The sequence below is a fragment of the Danaus plexippus genome, chromosome 30 (genome assembly GCF_018135715.1).
Source record: "Danaus plexippus chromosome 30, MEX_DaPlex, whole genome shotgun sequence".
NCBI classification, from domain to species: domain Eukaryota; kingdom Metazoa; phylum Arthropoda; class Insecta; order Lepidoptera; family Nymphalidae; genus Danaus; species Danaus plexippus.
Window position 1 is genome coordinate 1138375 of NC_083557.1, and position 21490 is coordinate 1159864.

The 21490-nt window shown below is 30.7% G+C and overlaps 1 protein-coding gene and 1 long non-coding RNA gene across 3 annotated transcripts in view; one reads left to right on the plus strand and one right to left on the minus strand.

Moving 5' to 3' along the window:
- Window positions 1-2918: 2918 nt before the first annotated feature.
- The window catches only part of LOC116776478 (scavenger receptor class B member 1-like), a 46361-nt gene continuing 27789 nt past the window's right edge, over window positions 2919-21490 (plus strand). The window contains exon 1 of one of the 2 annotated variants that reach the window (XM_061525471.1): window positions 2919-3013. In XM_061525471.1, the coding sequence (XP_061381455.1) occupies window positions 2998-3013 (16 nt within the window). In that variant the 5' untranslated portion in view covers window positions 2919-2997. Of the gene's footprint in view, window positions 3014-15759; window positions 16316-21490 lie in introns of those variants that run through there. The other variant, XM_061525470.1, reaches the window with a different exon arrangement.
- Window positions 13936-15704, minus strand: LOC116776647 (uncharacterized). Its single transcript, XR_004353945.2, has 3 exons — window positions 15410-15704; window positions 14479-14974; window positions 13936-14009 (listed from the first exon to the last, which is right to left on the minus strand). It is a non-coding gene; the product is annotated as an uncharacterized LOC116776647 (long non-coding RNA).

The following is a 21490-nucleotide window of genomic DNA, read 5'->3' on the forward strand; positions in this document are numbered from 1 at the left end:
CTAATATTTTCGGATGTAATACGCGTTTTTAATTATTTTGACTACATATTACATAGTATAGTCATAGTGGCCTGGAGGTTTTAAGCCCCGCGTCTCATACGTAAGGGCGCGGGTTCGAAACCTGGCAAGTAACAATGTGATCTTTTCCGAGTCATATGTACTTTCTAAGAGTATTTAGACACCTTTGACGGACGGTGAAGGAAAACATCGTGAGGAAACCTGGCCTTATAATTTCAAATTATAAGATATAAATCGCCAACCAGTCTTGAGCGAGCGTGGTGATTAATGCTCTAACCTTCTCCATGTGAGAAGAGATGATGACATATTACCGATGTTTCGGTTACTTTTGCAGCAACAGTGATCACAAAGACGAGTTGAAAGTGTCTGGCGTTATGGAGATCTCGTTTGTTCGTGGTCACGGTTGCTGCAAAATAACCGAAATATCGGTAGTATGTAGTAAAAATAATTAAAAACACTTCAAACAAACACTCACTTCCGAAAATAATAGTTTTATTAAAATTAATACTCTCGAAAGTCTTAGATCTCATCATCTTGGTGATCTGTTCATTCCTTAACCAGCCTCATAAGATTCTGGAAACGTGGTCAGATGTAGGCACTATGACGAGATAGAAGATGGAGAGATCTGGACTCGTCAGCGGTTCCTTGCCTTCGATTTAGAAATCAATAAGGAGAGTCGCTTGAGTTCCTTATAAAGGTTTTTCTCTGCTTTACATAATACTTGGGGTTTGACCTTGGAATGCGATCGGAAGTCGCCTTTTATCTCTCGCCGATTTTTACGTAATTTAACTTTTAGGGAATTCCAATAGCATTTGTTAGTCCAACAACTTGAGTTTCCACTAATCAGGAATGGACTATCTTATAAATAATGACAGTTCCCCAAAATCTTCTAATACCTAACTTATAATTAACACGATTATAAAGTGAAGTGAAGTGAAGTGAAGTGTAGGGGTATAGAGCCAAGGGTTGGCTCTAAGCCCTTTACTTTTTAACATCTCTATGGACTACATCACCAAAAGATAGCAGAAACCTGTGCCGTGGAACATTCTTTACGCCGACGATGTTGTACTAATTTCGGAAAATGAAGGCGACCTACAAAATGATTTCAATCAATGGATAGAAGTTTTGGAAGGTACGGTCTGAAGATAAGTAGGAAAAAGACGGAACATATGTCCCGTGTTTGTGATAGTGTGATTGTGTCACAAACAGAGAATACATCAAAATGAACATAGAGTATATAGTACACACCCCGCTTCCTCAGGTTGATAGCTTCAAATATCTAGGTCCTATTATAAGTCACGATGGAACAATTGACAAAACGTGGAACATAGAACCACAACAGGATGGCTTAAATAGAGACAACTAACAGGCATTGTGTGTGACATAAAAATACCACTGAGGGTGAAAGGCAAAGTGTATAAAGAAGCGGTTAGACCTGCAATTCTTTATGGCTCAGGATGTTGAGCGACCACAAAACAACACCTTGACAAACTTCACGCCTCAGAAATGCGCATGCTACGTTGGTCTGCTGGCGTCACATTACTAGACCAAATTAGAAACGAGTATGTCAGAGGTAGCTTCAAAGTAGCCCCCATTGTAGATAAAACTATAGAGAAACGCTTTCGATGGTACGGCCATATTCAAAGAAGACCGGAAGACCACATGGTCAAAATAGCATTGAACTTGCCAACGACGAAGCGGAAACGTGGAAGGCCCCCCAACTCTTGGATGACGACGGTTCAAAAGAACCTAAAAGAAAAATCTAAACAAAGATCTCGCCACAAATCGCCCTTTATGGAAACACAGGACAAGCAAGGCCGACCCCAAAATAAGTGGGAAAACTGTCTTGGAAGAAGAAAATAAAGTGAAGCGAAAGACAAACGTTTTGCGAGGAAACTACTCAATCAACTGGCATTCAAATACAATTAAATGCTACGACTAATAAGAGATATAGAAATTCTAATAAAACAATATAAATAATAAACATATTACACGATAGTTAATTTTTTTATTTAATTAATCGCTTAAACCAATGGTTATTAATAAGTATAATCTAGTTGAACAATTACATGTAAGTTTAGATATAATATGAATAAAATTAGGACATGTTATCTGTTTGTTTGTGTAAATAAATTATGTTAATATGTTGAAACTTGCTATCTGGCATAGGTTATGCAAGTTCATGGATAAATAGTTTGAATTTATTAGCTTGAATGAGGGTAGTTTAAACTTTTTCTGTCAATGTCATTTAAGTGTTGAATGTTATTAAATAAATTTATACTTACGAATATATAAAATATTGGTTTGATGTGAAAATGGTGGTTTAAGTGGTTATAGTATTATTAATAGGTATACTTTCATTATCACATAATTGCTTAAGAAATTGTCATCTAATATTCTTAGCGTAGGTATGTATGTGTCTACTCTTTTTTTTACGAAACTATATCACTTAAGTTCTAGCGTATTAATGCACTTATACGTATTTTTATACTGGTGATTTTATATATTTTTTTATATATAACCAGTTTAATTTAATTTAACTTATGAGTATAAACATGATCAATTGATATATAAAGCAAATGTGTTTGATAAGAAGATTGCTATTATTATTTGGTAGGAGTGTTCATAACGTTCTCTTTTTTTCCAGATATTTGGCTGTGACTCAAGAAATGGACTGTGCTGTCTTAATATTATTATAATTATTTAATATATATTTATTATTTGATATTAAGTATAAGATAAAATTATAATAAACTATATCTTCATTATAATATATAAAATTAATTACTATTTCTTTATTAGAGTATATAAAAATATCTTATTGATGACATTTATATTGTAATTTATTTATATATATTTTGTTTCTTTTTATATAATTTCTGTTTCTTTGACTCATTATATTTTAATTTAGACAATTGAACTTATATAATATACACCTACATACATGTGTACTGTGTGAAGTGAGTTACGCACATCAGAATGTTCACAATCAATCGTAAGTATTGCATTAGTTAATTACAATACAATTTTTTAGTTTCGTATAATATTTTTCATGTATTACCATTGGAGTACTGTTATTTTTGGTAAATAAGAAGTTAGTTTTTAGCGTAATCCTCTAGTCTACCTCAAACATCCAAAATGTAAAACAATTTATGCCTGAGATATCTCAATGAGATACGACAATATCCCCTCCTTAAGAGACGGTATCTCTCCTGTAATTTCTGAGTTTCTCATCTTCATGGCCGATGGCTTTTACTAAACGTTAAGTAAGTCGTCTGTTCGTTTGACCTTTATTAAAATTCAAACATTACCTAAATAGTAATTCGACAATAAAGGGGTTGTGGCTTGTATTTCACGAAGCAAGTAACGCATTTACGGTCGTAGTAATTTTATAAACTATTTTATTTATATATTTAAAATTGTTTTATTATTAAAAAAATCAATAATTGAAAAACAGGTTCATGTAAGTCAGTCATTCCCCCGTTATTAACCCTACCACTTTCCCGGCTGTAATGCGACATGGGATAGGTGGACAAAAATGAAAAAGCAGACGTTTTAGTACTAAAAAAAAAATCAAATTTCGTATTTTTTTCCACCGTTGGTATGTCAGTCAATAAGATTATCCAATCAATCATCAGCAGCTGGGTGAGTCAGTCAGTTTATACACCACCCAGTTTAAGCGTACGGTCGGTTACTTAATGCATTGCTTATTTTATGTGCAACCATAATTTGCATCGCTGCTTGGCTTTATGCAAAGTACATGCACTCGTATAATTACTTTAAGCGTTTCAAAGCGGCTGTGATACGATTCACTACTAGCTTCTGCCCCCGACTTTGTGCCTATAACGGTTTATTTTATGTTCCGTATAGTGTAATCGTAGTATATATTTTGATATAATTTTTTTTAAATCGCTATTTAGGTGATATATGTTGTCGTAGTTATTTGAATTTTAAACATTCAATGCATTTACAAAATTCTCAAAACCGCTGCGCTGTTTAATGATATGTTAATAAAATCAACGTTTTAACAAGATTGCGTTAAGTTTCCGACATTTTTATTTGATATACAATTTTGGAAAGCGGAAATTCATTCGCGTGTGAGGTAAAGTCCTGTTGCGTCAAAGCCTATGTACAAAATTATGTATTAGATGGAAATGTGTACAGGCCTTATAAATGCTTTATATGTTTTCTATGATAATTCAATATCCTTAATACGTGTAGAATAATAAAATAATATATGATAACTCTCAGTTTTTTCTTAGTGTTTCAATCAAAATACTTCGTACGTAAGGTATAAACGTATGTGAAATTTAAATTCAAAATTACTTTATACTTATAAGTATGACGATGTATATATTTAGGATTCTAACAAAATCATTAATAAATATAGTTGCCTTATATAACCAGTATTTTTAAATAACATACCAAACCTTAACAACAACAAACTAATCATTATCTTAAACCGAAAGACTTTAAATAAGTTAAATTCAATTTACAAAGACACAAGTCACGTCGACAAAATACTTTCCCGCGTAAAAGTCAGCAAACCAGATGTCGCTCTAACGTCACTTCGGGTGCGTTCGGGAATTTAAAGGTTCGGTTCAAATTAAATGTGTGTTCCTTATATATATTAGATTACTACATTATTAATTATTGGCAAGTAAGTCAACCTGAATTAATGAATTCAGTACTAAGTTGGACTTGAATGTCACATCATATTCATTTCACTGACTTCAAATGCAAGTCTTACTAATGTGTACGTTTAATGTTTGTCAACGAATTTCTCCGTAAACGTGTATCTCCGTAAATGTTTTAGAGTTTAGTTGTCATACAAGTTACGGGGATTACGGATTAATATACCACGTAACAAGGTATGAAGATGTCATAAAAAATTATCAAAGTATTATTAGTTTTTTGTTTATATAAATTTATAAAACTTTCTATATATTGATTTTTAATTCTGATTTATTTATAGAATTTCTATTAAATTGTCAATGTATTCAGTTTTCAAGGTAATTTTCGTAACAATAAAGACTTAATTTTGAAGATTTTTTGTGAACTATTAACAAAGTCGATCATATATATATATTTTTTCTATTAATTAAATAAATGAAGTCCATGGTTTTTGCTCGTACTATTTGAAATGAAAGTATTAATGTTTTAATTTTTTTTACCCTTTCCAAGTAAATAATAATCGGGAGACGTAATCTTATTTTATCGTCAATGTGCTGCACCTGATTTTGGTTTGAATAGGTTAAGAATGTATTAAATTACACATTTTACAATTTTTAACTCCGACCTTTATTCAATGGTGTCTTTGACGCGTGTCGATAAAATTTTACGCACAAAATTATCGTTGAAATTTATATGTAAACTTAATAAAATAAGTTTGTTATTAGCGCTCTTTTTTTTGGAGGGAAAATGAAATAGACTTAATTGATTTTTAAAATTAATATATTACTAAGTTAGTATTAAAAGTTTATATATCTTGTTAGTTATTTTTTGTTAATCTATTATGTCGTTAGATTATAAATATTAACGAATTTTCACAACATTCAGGTCTAAGAACTAACAACATTCTAGCCTCCATCGAGTGCTATTAACGACTAAGTATAAGATTATTTGAAATTAATGATTATGTTTAAATTTATTCAATTAAAATTTCCGTTGTTAATGGTAATATGATAATATATTTTTGCTTCTGAATCCTTACCACACGCGGTTGGTAAAACTATAGACGAGGCGTTTGAAGTTTTTCAATCACAAACCTACGTTGTTACTATCTCGTGCGTAGAATGTATGACGATAACATTAAACTAATTACGAACCGTTTCTCGTTTCCCAACAACAACTAACGTTAATTCTATCAGTAATATTTTCTGTTAACCCTCCGTATATACACTAAACTCAAAGGATACAATACTATGTGACTATTTATAAATGAAAAAGCTTGAACAATTTTTTTATTTGTTACGACATAAACAATTCGGTTTTGACGGTCCGGCGACATGATAGTGTAAAACTCTGCAAGTAAATTCGCGGGGTGCGCTAAGTGTGGAAGCATTAACGATTAAATCATATTTTTGGACATCAAGGGTTATAAAACAGTTGAGTTATAATTAAGGGTTATAACACACAAGTGTAATAATTCGTAATGTCATTTAAAGGTCTGTTGTCAGTTAAATAAACGAAGCGTTCTTTTTACGAGCAATAAAATTTTTAACCGTAACCTTTATGCTTGGAGATTATAGTCATTCTTTAATATAAATCATTTATTGTGTTTACTTGTTATTATTATTATTATGAAGTATAAAAATACAGTATTTCTATTAGTTGTCCATTTTTGTTTATTGTTATTCTAGTTATCTAAACAATTACACACCTGTAAACATATCTAATGTATAAATTTCTTAATTCATATGTTTATCTTGAAACGTCGTGGTGGCCTGGAGGTTGAAGCCCCGTCTCTCACACGTGAGGGCGCGGGTTCGAAACCTGGCAAGTACCAATGTGGTCTTTTCCGAATCATATGCACTTTCTAAGAGTATTTAGACAACACTGACTGATGATGAAGGAAAACATCGTGAGGGAACCTGGTTATATAATTTCAAATTATAAGATTGAAATCGCCAACACGTCTTGAGCTAGCGTGGTGATTAATGCTCTAAACTTCTCCATGTGAGAAGAGGCTTTTGCTCAGCAGTGGGCTCCGATAGGCTGATGATGATGATGATCTTAAAACCAATATATATATATATATATATATATATATATAAAACATTATTAAAGGCTTTCATAAATTCATTCCAGTGTTACTGTGCAACAGTGTCGTATGGGTTTGCCAACGTAATCTACTTATTACTAAATTAAACTACTACTTACTATAACTTAAATATTACTTAACTATAAATTGACATAAATAATAATAAACTAGTTTACTTAAACTTTTCTTACTGTTAAATCTTTTTATAATTGTTAATGTGGGTAACTGGGTATACATTAAAAATAATCTTACGTTTTTTAACAGTGTATTACGTGTGAATTAAAGGGTGCGCAGGTTGTTCCGTTTGGTTATTTTATGAGTATATTTAATTACAAGTAATATTATATATTTTTCAAAGTATTTGTTTTATTTTAAACTCACAGCTCTTAGTAGTGGGTACTGTCTTATTTTATATTTTAAGTTTTTCAAAGATATTGGTACTTGGTTGATGAGCTTCGGTGCCGTAAATTTTAATGTCCTCTTTCCGTACGAATTTACGTACTATATTCTGTTAGCGATAATTTTGTATTAATCGTGCCTTGCGTCATTATGTTGCCTATTTTATTTTCATTGTGTTTAAATTTTTTTATTGAAATATTGCTCCATTACTATGGCGCATTCAGTTTTTTCATGTGTAGGTAAAATTTTGGTGTAAATATCTGTTGATCTTGATTGATAATTGTTTGTTTTATATTTTCTGGAACTATTTTAAGATACGTCACTGTAAATTGTATATGAGGTCCAAGTGCGATTTGAATGTTCTTCCATAACTTAATAGTCCCAAGATGTTATGGATCCGGCTAAAGATCTGTACAGGAATAAAAGTATTTTATTTTTATTTCAAAGTTTATTATTTAAAAATTTTCTTACATATAATGAGATCTAAGATTATCGCGAGTTTTATTTATGTAAATGAAACTAATATGTTTTCGGATATACTACGCGGATCTTATTACTTTAAAACTACATACCGTGATCACGGTTGCTGAAAAGTAACCGAAACGTCGGGATTATGTAGTTTTTTAAAATAATAAAATCCGCGTTGTATATCCGAAAAATATTAGTTTCATTTTCTTAAATATGTTTATAATAAGTTAAGTCTATCCTATATAGATATATATATAATTTTATTATATGTACTTCAAATACATTGGTGATCGGTTCGAACTACCCTCATTTGTAAACTTTAAAATCAACTGCTAATATCTATATGAGGGGTAAATATTGTTATTACGTGAAAAAGCATTGTGAATGGAGACTCTTTAAGTTTAAATACAAGTCTACTATAGTCTGCGTTGTTAATTTTAAACAAATATCAAAGAAATTGATCACAAGAATAGTCCTCGGCTTGGTCTTAAGCACTCGCTTTTTTAATTTTTCATCTCGTAGGTACTTTACTAAACAGTTTTTTGAAATTTAAGGCAAAAAAGCAATTTCAAATACAACGTAGTTGATCCAAAAACTACGTTGTTATTTAAAATAATACCTATGTTTATTTAAAAAGAATTCAAAAAAAGATTTTTCCATAGTTTCGTGCTATGCGAAACTGATGAAAAGATTTTTATGGTTACAATCAGATAGATAAAGATTATTTTGTTTGCAATGTATTTATAAACATAAATGTATATATAATTAATATATAATGTAAATTGCGGAAAGTTTAAATTTTTATTAATATAGTAAACGCGAGCAAGGCCAAGGGTAGACTTGTTTGTTATAAATTTTTGAAAGTTAAATTCGATTTTTACTTTTACCACATGTTCGTGTGCTCACACTAAATACGGGGTTTTCGGATTTTAATTTTGTAGCCAAAGTGGCTACTATCGTGTGAGGATATATATATATATATATGACAGAGGTGGGAAATAAGCAGACGGCCTACTTGATGGGCAGTAGTCACCGTCGCCCGTGGACATCCGTAACATAAGAGATGTTGCGGAGGCGGCGCCGACCTTGGTTGTTGAGGAAGGAGGAAAAGACGGGAATTGGGAGAGGGCAGGAAAGGGTGGGAAAGGGCAACCGGCTCTCACTCATCGGACTGAAGGGCGTTACTTCCCCGGTCGAGCCAGCCCATGTTCGAGCTGTAGTAACTTGACCACAGCTAGGCTCTACCGCCTGAAATATACATATTTTCATGTTTATGACAAACTAGAGACGATACGTGTGTAGTGTGACGAACTTGTGGTAATTAACTATATTAAATGATAATAGTTGTAGCGGTGTGACGTTAACAATGTCTTGCGTAGATCGGTTATCGCTTTAACGAATGTTTTTATCTCAAAATAATACAGTAATGGGTTTCCCCGCGGACTTTGGAAACAGAAACAATTTGTATCTTTCCAGATCTTTCTGTACAAAAACTGAACAAAAAACTATGATTGTGATAGTCTTAAACTGGTTTTTTATGTATGATATATGAAGGTTATTATCCTGTCACTGGTAAACAAAGTTGAGGCTTATTTGAAGGTTTAGTTTTGGGGATGAAGAAGATTACTGTCCCGAAAAAGAGGAAATATTAACTCCTGTAAGCTCCCCACAAGTTTTCCATTGTAACAACAAACGAACTGTTTGCAGTTTTTCATTAGGAAATCTTCGCACATAATAAGGGTGTCAAAAAATTTACTTAAGTTTTGAATTAGATAAAAAACCTTAGTTTAAAATTAGTCTTAATCTAAGTTGTAAGTCTCAGTCTCTAAATAGTGTTTTTTTTTCATTTAATAATTAAATACATAGAATAGGATTATTTACGGACATAAATGTTAGGTAAATGGCCTCCAAGCCTCTGCTGGTATATATAACCTCTTTTCATTTTATATAAACGTGGCTGAATTTCATTTACGCTGGTTTTATATTTCTCCTTTAATGCACGAGTGATTGTGGACTTGACACAGACCTTGGACTTTAAATAGTCCTTAATCTTGATTTCCAATCACATGATCAAGGAAACCAATTACCATCTCTGAAACGAGAGCACACGATCAGTAATTGTTTCATGTAATCGTTGAATATCTTCAGGGGATTTTTGGCATGCGGAAATATCTCGTTGAAACCACGTGTTGTCTGAAACAAGATATAATGAAGCAGGATGTATGTTATATGATCATTTTATAGACCATTAGTAATAGTCTATACTCTCTTGACCAGCATTTGATTTTCAAAAAATCATGGTCCAATCATACCAGTCCAAAATCCACAGCAAATAGTACCACGCTGTGGTTTTATTTGTTCTCCGTCAGCTATAGGTCTCTAGAAGGCCTTTAGGTGATTATATTTTTCGCAAAATTTAAATTCAATTATCGATGTTTTATAATCGTTTCAGCTATCTGTCTTCGCTATATAAATGAGTTTTGTTTGACATAGATCTTTGGTGAGCATGCGATATACATAGATCAACTTAAAATTTTCATTTTCCATCCGTGACTCCGACCATATGTTGTTTAATATCTATTTTAACGGCATATTTTTGGACCTTCTATGTTTTTAGCTTCTTCGACAATTTTCTTATTTTTTTTAAAAAGTTTAAAAACCATACAATAATCATCTGTAAGAGGCTACTTCCTCGGTCGAGCCAGGCCATGTTTGAGGTGTAATTTTTTGATCCCAGCTAGGCTCTACCATCTATAAAATGTAGTAGAAAATATTTCGTAATCTTTTTGTTAACCGACTTCAAAAGTGGGGGGTTCTCAATTCGTCGGAATCTCTTTTTAAGTATGTTCCCTGATTTATCGAATACTCCTTGAACGATTTCAAAATTCTTTTTTCATCAAAGATTTCTTCCCCCAGGCTGTGTTGTGGTGACCAAGTATGGTTTTTATAATGGCATCCTCTTAAATTTCAAGGAAATCAAAGTAAATGCGGAAAGTCAAAAGCATGGATATCATTTATTTTTATATAAATGCCTATTTGAGAAAGTCTTCAAGTTTTTCGGTTGACTTTTTATAGCGACGTGTTGTATTTATTTCTTTATTACACTTTAGACGCCGTTATTTATAATTACATTATATTAATTTAAATATAATTAATAATTTTATAATTACAATTAAAATCAAGAAGTAAAATTATTTTAAGAAAAAAGTACAGACTTCAAAAAACAATATAGGAAGATAGGAACTAAAAAGCAAGAAATGATTTTTCACTTAAATAACCTTTTCTTTGGTATCGGGTTGAAAGATCCTCATGAAACCCCTCTGTCCTCGGGGTAGGGCGAAGGGGACTGTCAGACTCTTACTGACTGAAAACCAACCCGTGTTCCTCATGTCCCCGTGTGTCGGAGGGGCGGGTATCGTCGATGCATTCGTCGCTTCCCCCCGACGGTTATTGACCCACAGGTGGTCAGGCGGGCCCTGTCATCCACTGCGGTCATCGCCTGGCCGCAAGACTTAAATATGAGGCGCGCGCGGAAAGCACGCCGCCGCCTCGTACCCTGCTGTTATCGGGCGACAAAATGCCCTGAATCTGCCGTCCACAGTCCGCGCCCTCCGGTGGCCGGGATTCTATCACCCTACGGCGTCCAATGCGTCTGGTGCGGGAGGTAAGAGAGGAGGCAGCCTCTCTCTCTTTCCACCACCTCCTTTGCGAGCATCACAGCGTCGCAAAGGAACCGCTCCCTGCCATGGCACACACAACAGCTGGAAGCGAGAGGTTTCCCGCATCACTTATGTCCGGTGAGCACCTGCGTCACCCGGAAGCTGAAGGCGTGGACTATTTCCTCACCTATCTAGTAATAAATTCTGAATATCCGCACAAAAATCGACTGAACACCAAATGCAGATAGCCGAACACTATTCTTATTTACTTTCCAATAATCTAATTTAACAGTCAGCAAAACGTACCTTAATATCTTATCATGTTTTGAACTAAAAATATTTTGCTTAATATTGACATAATTATTCTAATTCCTTTCCAAGTTGTGACCAGGTGACTTCGTATTCAGGTTTCTTGCTCTGGGGTTTTCCCTGTCCATCCCTTTCCTACTCATCAGTTTTGATCAGGAGGGACAGAGATGCGAGGAGTGATTCATCCTTTTTATCAAGAATTCAATTTATATGCGACCTAGACAATCCATCTAACAAAATGCTAATTCCGTGGGCAGCTAGTTTTACCTATTTCGCAGTTCTCTTTAAAGATCACTATACTTTTGGACATATAACTATTTTTGATTGCTATTATGCCAATGTCAACGTTTTTGTTATTGGAGGGACATACTATGAATTCAACAGCTGTTTATAGTGAGTTACGTAATTTTTTATCGAAATGTTAAAAAAATAAAACGAAATTTTCGTATTTATATTTCGGATGTAAAATTTTTCATCACGTCTGTCCGTGATCGCGGCTGCTGCAAAGTGGCCGACACGTCGGGAGTATGTAGTTTGGAATAATCGAAAAAGTCAAAAAAATGTGGGATTTAAAAATTTTATTTTTTAAATTAAAATAATCAAAAAAATATAGGATTTATTCGTATGAAAATACGCGAAAGTCTTAAAACTCATTATATTTAAAAAAAAACATTGATGCATATTAAAACATAATTAGATATTTTGGGAAGGTTTTAATCACGGACATGTCAAATATTTTATATATATGTATTGTTAATTAAATAGAGATATTGATATAATTATAAAGGCTTGTTATAAAACAAAAACTTTTGAAAACATCGATCACGCTGATTATATTAAATCAATTACTCATATATCAATATATGCGAGTAATTGTTTGTGTGTTTGTCACACCATACAGTGAAAACTAATGAAAATTATATGCATATTTATTTATTGGTCCTGGGGGATAAAAAGAGACAGAGCGAGAGGGATTGCGTGGCGCCCGAAAACATGCGTGCTATCAATTCTGACTTATAGCTAATGTTATTTAAGTTTGTCTTAAAGACACGCTAACAATTACTTAAAAATAAATTTCTACACCTTCATATTTTCATTCAGACATTACAAAGTATTCATTATTCATATTTAACTTTATGATTAAACTTTAATTTTAACTGTCTTATGGTCAGTGTATCAGTTAAATGTTTTAGATTAAAATTGCTTATAAAAGTAACCTTACTCGCCTCATAATTACTATAATATAATATCTATTCTACTAATATAAGGAACGAGAAAGGTTATTAGGATGTGTGAATGTATGTAAGTCTCTCGCAATAACTACTGAATGGTTATACGAATCAGTGTTGTATGTTTGTACACAAGAATAGTTTAGCTATTATTATAATATGCTTACTCGATGTTCACACACACTAAATACGCAGTGTGAACAGTTGTCATTCATAAATATATTAATTCAAGCTATCGAGCGAGACACTCCAAACGCTTCGTATGTAGTGTGAGATTTCAAAGTTGTAACAGTTGACACTTGTATAGAAGTCATGTAAAGTAGATCATGGGGCTCACCGGTCTGTCACTACAACCCTTTATTTAAACACGTCTTATTAATTTTCTCTGTATGAGAGATTTTGTCATACAATTATTATCGGTTTTTAGATAATGTGGATACTAACTACTTTGATGGTGGTAGATTGTATTAAGATTGAATTCAAATCCCAAGTCCAGACAGACGAAGTAGCGTGTAGAAACTAGTGTTGACATATATTTTGTTAGAAAAAACTGAATTTGGTAACTGTATATATATATTTATAATGTATTTTAACTTATATTATCACCTTCCGCTGGTTTCCTTTAGCGTATTCAGACAAAAATTTCACTTCACTAGGTCAACGGGAAATACGAATTTTTGAATAATATGAAAAAAAAGGATATTTCGTTAAAATCGTAAGTAGTGATATATCAAGAATATGTTAAAATAACTTAATACTGCGATGTTTATTTCGGTGGTTTGTTAATGTGTCATTCTTCATACTATAGTCAAATCTAAATGATCCTAGTAGGTTCGTTCTAAATTTGGCTAGTAGAGAGATAAGTTTGGTCGGTGGAGGTGAGTGTTTAACGCGCAATAGATAGACCCCTTAAACCTACACCTGGGTCACAAGTCCCAGGCACTGCTGAAGCTCCTCTCCCAGCAACGCGAAGGATATATATATATATATGTCCAAAGCAGATTTAGAAAGAAAAGTGAAGAGGGTTGTAAATTATATTTTTTATATTATTAAATCTAAATAAACATAATTTCCAAAATGAAAGTATCCAAAATAACTATTTACTTCATCAGCTATCCGTCATTGAAAGTTTCGTCAAAACCGATTCAGCCGTTTTAGAGATTACTAGAAACAAACATATAATTAAATTCGATATAATTAATTACAAGTGAGACCTTAAATGGCATGTCCTTATGTCAATTACTTTGATAGCGCAATTTGTGTTTTAATATGTACATAGTCTAGGCGTATAATAAAAATAATTTTTGAAATATTATAAATAGTTTACGATTTATACAGTAATAAACATACATACATACATGGCAAAGTTAAAGGGAAACTCGGTCAAATATATGTCTTAATAACTACCGGGCATTTTTTAAACGATGTTATTAATTACACAGGATTTATACAAAAAATTTACTTAATGGAAAATAAAATATTATTGAAAATATTTTTTTTGTACCTCATCACAAGATATTCCTATAAATACTATGCACATGTCAGTAATTTTCAAATCCTCTATTCACAACATAATATAATATATAAAAATTAAAAAAAATGTAAGGAAAAGAGTAATTATTTCGTAACACACATAGTAAATAATGTTGTCTGTGACTAACAACTGCGAACGTCCGTGAGCTCGGGAAGTTTTTAATATTTTTTTTTCCAGATTGTTCTTACAGCCGTTCCAATTTTTTTTATCTGTAACACGGCAAACAAGTTTATAACTCAAAAATCGCCATGCAATTAGTTGGATTCTTTTTTTATTTTACAATATTATTAAAATATTAATTAATGAATCAATCTAATATTGTTATAACATTCAGATTGCTTCTTATTTTATAAATGTTCTTAAAAGTAATTATTTTTAAATATCTAGGTCGTTGAATTTTTGATTTTTTTTTGTTTACTAAATATACACTTTTATTCTATATATTATACAAATATAAAAAACAAGCAGTTTTAAACGACAATAAATTATAAAGGCATTTGTGACGTGTTTCCTTTCCCCGCCATTTACGTCATAATACCTTATACTGCGTATTTCTTGTGTATGCATCCTTCGAGGTCATTGAGCTTGAGGTACTCTAAAATGAGGCCTTATTTAAAGATTGCATCTAGATGATACATTGAATAATCCGTATAGGTTTTTTTTTTTAAATTCATTAAAGCAGTTTATCAGTACATTAATCTGACCTGTAACTGGTTATGTCACATGAAATAAATCTTCTGTCAGTTTAAATTAATAGTCTGTTTATGTCTATTTCAAAGTTCTCCTATGGAGGCGTATTTAATTTATTTTTCTAACACTTTATTAATATATTTTGGATGATAATAGTGTTTGAGTGTAATCAAACTTAACACAAAAACATATTAATCCATTAAATTCGTAAATAGATTTTATAAAGTAGGTTTTATGTTGAGATTTTTTTTTATAAGTATAAAAATTTATAGTTTTGTTATGTATATATATATTCGAGCAACAAAAATTAATAGATTTTTATATAAATTATTTTACTTACTTTGATATTCCAAAATCTACATTTTCTTGTTTATATTTATTCCATTAACCGATATTATACTGTTTATAATAATCATAACAATTAAGTATTGCACTAAAAATATATATAATTAATACCAGATTCCGAATCCTTTGAAAATTTTCCATTCACTCCAATCACAAAGTGAATGACTCAATATTTATATACATGGGAATCCGCAAAATCCGTATCAATACCACTATCCAAGAACTTGACACTGACCGTAGCTGGCTCTATATAAAATTTACATTCGCATAATCTGCAATAAAATAACTGGTTTTATTCACGCTCGCTGGATATGGTGAAAATTTTATATAAACGCATGCTGTTGTGGCAGAATGTCATTAGATGGTTCGACAGCTGAACGTTGCAGTCACAAACAACATATAAATATAATCTGTGGAATGTCAGTCAAGCGCGGGAAATTTGACATTTAGATAATATTAAACATATCAGTGTATTGTGTTTAGACATTACAGTGAATTTATCATATTGTGCTAGGTAACAGAAAGATACGTTAAAATATAACGTCATTAAAAATATATTAAAGCTGACTGTTTAGAAAAAAAATTAGGATTCTGTGTGCATAGACGAGTTAATGTTTTGTAACGGAAAACATGAAGGAATTGGTGCAAATTTGGAATAGGGTGACCGGTCGCCAGTACTCCTCTGTTAATGTACAGGACAAAGAGTTGAGGGAATTGAGTAACAATAGAGTCAAAAAGGGAGATATAGATACATCGGTATTTGAAGCAAATTTATCAGAATGTGAGGGTTTGAATAACAAATTCAATGAAGACTACCAGTTCAACGAACGTAAAGATCAAATCATAAACCGTCTCTTCACAAGACGGAGAAGCTCCCAGAGTATTGCGAAACAGCCGAATCGTAAGTACATTAAAAATTTTAACTATTAATAATATTGTTATATATTAGAATTTTTTCGTATAAATGTGCGGAAGGGCTCAGTCTACGTCGCGCGTAAACAAATTCTTAAATTCTTACGTAATAAAATCGGTAAAGTTCTGTTTGAATTAAATTAAAAGGTTGAAATTTATATCCTGGTTCATTAATTATTTTTATAACATCTGGATAAAATACGTAATAATTGAGATTGTTTTTATAATAAACTGAATTATTGTTGCGCAGGAATTTTGTTTTTCCTGTATCTTTTTTTATCACAACTCGTTCAAGCCTATGATACTGTGCCTTAAATTTTTAATAAAAAAAAAAAATGTATTATTAGGTGTGATTTTTTAATTATTAATTTCGTCAACTTAAATGGAATTGTTCCGTGTTTCAATTTTGTTATCAACATATAAATAAGCTAAATATATTCATATATTCCTATACTTGTAACAAAAAACTTTGTATCTTAGAAGAATTATTATATTTTTGCCATAAAAATAAAAATTAAAAACTATATTATTGCTATTAAGCTCATTGCTATAAAGTAAGTTACTTATGGCGTCGCTTTTTTGTCAGTATATTTCGGGAATAACGTAGATAACAGTCCGTAAGCTTACCACATGACTGCATCGTCATAAATTAAGTATATTCAATCTTAAATACGCATACATTATAGTATTAACTCGTTAATTAACGTGAGACGGGAAACGCTTCGTAAGTAGTCCGGGATCCAATTAGTAGACTCGTACTTAGCGTACAATCTACATTTAAAATGATAATATTTTTTATTATAACGTGTTTTGAAATAAGTTATAGTTTTTAACTTAAATCCATTTTACGTATATTTAAAAACGTTAAATCCTAATATAACAATATATATATATATATATATATACAATATATATATATATATATATATAATTTTAGCCGCGTTATTAATTTCAATGACCCACAATAATATTTTGTTTTAAAATATTCCACTGTTAGAATAATGTATGTTTGTTTAATAACATTATGTATTATATAGGCTATTTATATATTAATATGATTTTAATTGGTGTGTCTATTATATGAGATAAACATATAATTTGTGGTAGAAGATTTCGACGAATAGTGACTTGATAAATTTCGTTACACCGTTTATCATTTCCGTAGATTTGAATATTTGCAAGAGTTTCATCGTAATTGGTTAGGCTCGATTGTAAGCTAAGCGAGGTATACATTTATACCTATCATTCTGCCTCCACCTTCTGAACTGCATACAAAACGTTATATGTTATCCGAAATATTTAAATTTCTCGATTTTTAATTGAATTTAATAAATAATTATTAACATATTTTAAAGTTTTATCAAAAACGGTTTAGTAATTTTTCCGTGACAGTTATGCTTTGAAACATATATATATATATATATATATATATATATATATATATATATATATATATATAGTTAACCTTATAAATTCGTTTTAAAATATTTATGCACTTATATTCAATATTTGTATAAATGAAAAAATGTTAAGAAAAGTCAAATAGTTTTGGAGTTTTTTTTTTCAAAACCAACTAACACTATATAAGTTGATATATGAAAAGCAGTTTTAAATAATTTTAGATTTATCTCTAAATCCTTCTAAAGTTACACTAAAATCTGTTCAGCTATTAATCAGTGAAGCAAAAATTAAAAACATCTAGTAAATGAATAGTATTTATATTTTTAAATCACGTTAGGCAGACGAAGCACTTGGTAATATATAGTTATTTTGTAATCACAGATAAACATATATATATAGAGCATACCATTATGACATACAGGAACCATCTATATTCACTTTAACCATGAAAACTAAACGTGCTTATATATATATATATATATATATATATATATATATCTCTCCAAATTGATTACATGTCAGAAATATTTACGTATGTTATACTAGTATACATACAGATAAATGAACAGTTTTTGTAGTTTATTCCGTCCATTTTGATGAAGTTGTTGCGATGATATAATCGATAACTTAGAAAAATTTACAATAAAGACAATGAGCGTATATGAATTATTATGGTTTTAATATATTAGTAGGTAATGTTGAGCTTATATATATATTAGTAAATAGAAAATTAAAAATTCATAGATAGTAAGTGACTATTGCTTATACGGCATAGTAGCTGAAACATTCTGTTCCTGAGACTGCAGGTTTGATTTTAGCTGCGTACAATTTTATCGTTACAGATTTATTAACAAAAAAAATCTTTTTTTTTTTCATTTTTTTTTCATTCTCATACATATTATTCCTCACCCAGCTGTTCCAGAGTTATATTAAAACAGACAGACCGACAAACCGGTCTTAATACCGGATATCTCAAGATCGGTATGCAAATTAAATTTGGTGACATTGAATTGTGTATAGAGGTTTACAGTGGTGAAATTAATTCGTAATGTCTATAAATCAATGAAATACAAAGTACATTAATATATTAGCGCGAGTCGGACCAAATTGGGAGGGTTCCGTATGAATAAAAAACTAGAGAAATATGATATTGTACATGAGAGAATTTATTTTTATATTGGATATGAACACTTCATCTTTGTAAATATAAATCGTCTTTATATCATGAGATATAGCATGGTGATAGACGGACGTACAGTCATACTAAAAAAGTCTAGCGTAATCCTTATTTATTTTTTTTATATATATTACAGATTTTAATATGTATTTTCAATTTAATAGCTAGTATAGAATAGAAAACAGTGTCGTCATTAATAATATAATTTACTCTTCGTACATAATCCAAACGAACATACAGACATACGTCTCGGAATGTAGAAATACATGTAATTAATAAAATATATAACCAAGATTTTAATAAATGAATCATGTGAGTTGAAAATGGTGTTGCCATTTTTTTACCTATATATATATAACATATAAAATATAAAATATATATATATATATATATATATATATATATATATATGTTATTTAATACGCGTGATGTCACTTGTACGTGATGTTTTTAAATAATAGCTCAAACGAAAGCATGAGTTATCGTTTGGAATCACGTAATTATTGAGAATTTTTTATCGATGAAACCAGAAACCAGCTGATCTAACAACGTGTAAGAGAATCATCGACTTTTTATAATATTTTACCTAAATAATATATTGGTCCTAAATTAATATGACCCCCAGAAATTACAACTTGTCCAGGTTTTTTTTTTGTTGTTGTTTAAGGACTTGTCTTACCAAGAGTTCATATCAAATTTTGCAGTAAGTTTTGCAGTATTTCATTTATAAAACTACACACTGTCTGTTTGGTTTAGCGATGCTAACTGCTGCTGAGGTATTTCGACTATGAAATTATTTTAAAACAAGCGGCCATCTTGTAATCAGCACACAATATCATAATCTATAAAATGGTGGAAAACAAAATTAATTTCGTTAAACTCAAACATATAGATTTGTCTGTTTTTTACTTGAGTTCATTATACTGGCGGTAGACATATTTACAGTGGAGATTTAAAATTTCTTTAACTATCACTGTTTATGAGATATAGCCTCGAAATAGACGGGCTTATATACCATCTGGGTTCGGTATTAAGAATTACTGAAAGCCTGCTATTTGTGATCATCAGTTACACAGTATTTAAATAACATAGAAAAAAATTATACCCCTATCTAAAGTTATTCTAGCTTTCAGTGAAAGTTTTAATAAAAACCTATCAATATGACAATACGGTTTAAATATTCGAAAAAAAAAACATACTTAATATGTAAATTGAACAAGATCACGGTAGTTCAATTAGTAAAGTGACTGGGATTCGATATGCCGGGGGTAGCGAGTTCAAATTCGTACAGAAATTTCATACATTTAATTTTAAACTATATATATATAAGCAGGAAAATGCATATATTATTTTTATATACATTTACATTACATACAAATCACTGAGTTATTAAAATCAGATGAAAATTCTCAAAGAATATGTAAGTACGCAGAAAAATATCTTGTTAAATTAAGTGTGCAACCTACTAATACAAGCTCTATTTAACAAGGTTTTATTGAATTTAGTTTATTCTAAGAATAATATTATATATATATTTTCATACAAATATAATTTTTTTTTAGTATATAAAAATTATGTATCTCGTTTACCTAAATACCGACAGTTCACACTATACATTTCCTTTAACCGCAGTAACACAAAAGCATTTATATATTTATACTATTCTTCTCCTTTACTGCAAAGAATTCAGAATTATGCAAAAACAAAACATATACAATATTTATAAAACAATAATTATGCTAAGTAATTTATAGATAATAAGAAAGATACTGAATTAATTAAATATCCTTAACACGATTTAAATGAAACTAGTATTATTCGGATATACTACGCGGATTTTATTATTTAAAAACTACATAATCCCGACGTTTCGGTTACTTTGCAGCAACCGTGATCACGGGCAGACGAGGTGTCGTATATCCGAATAATACTAGTTTCATTTAAATGAATAAAACTCGCGAAAATCTTAGATCTCATTATCCTTAACACGAGTTTCGATCGTCGAAACTAAATACGATACGTATAATATAATAGGAACGAAAAATTTTTAAACTCAGCTTCTAGCGATGCAAACTTTTTAAGTACAGTAACATGAATTTACTTAGTTTAGCGAAATGACAAAAATTTTAATTTTATAGTAAACTGATGATTTATTATAAAAAAATATTCAAGATAATATAAAATTTATGTGGTTCTGTAAACACAAATCAGTTTACTATAACCCTATTTACAATACTCACAAAATTTCAACCTAAATTCAAACTTAAAAATGATGAGAATTGTGTATAAGCTGCCTTGCGAATAAATCTAAACTGGCTACTGGCTACTTTGTTCGTCAGAAATATTAATTTTTTTTATATATATAGGGATAAAATTTCTTAAACGAAACTTACTTTAATTCCTCCTTATTAAATCTGCTATCCGCCAGTTGAAGCTTCGTCAAAATCGGTCTAGCCCTTTCAGAGATTATCCGGAACAGACAAAACATTGTAAAAGTTTTATTCTGATACATACATATATACATATGTGTGTGGGATCCAATAAGCATAATTTAAACAGTCTTTTAGTCTGTTTGTTAAGATTTTT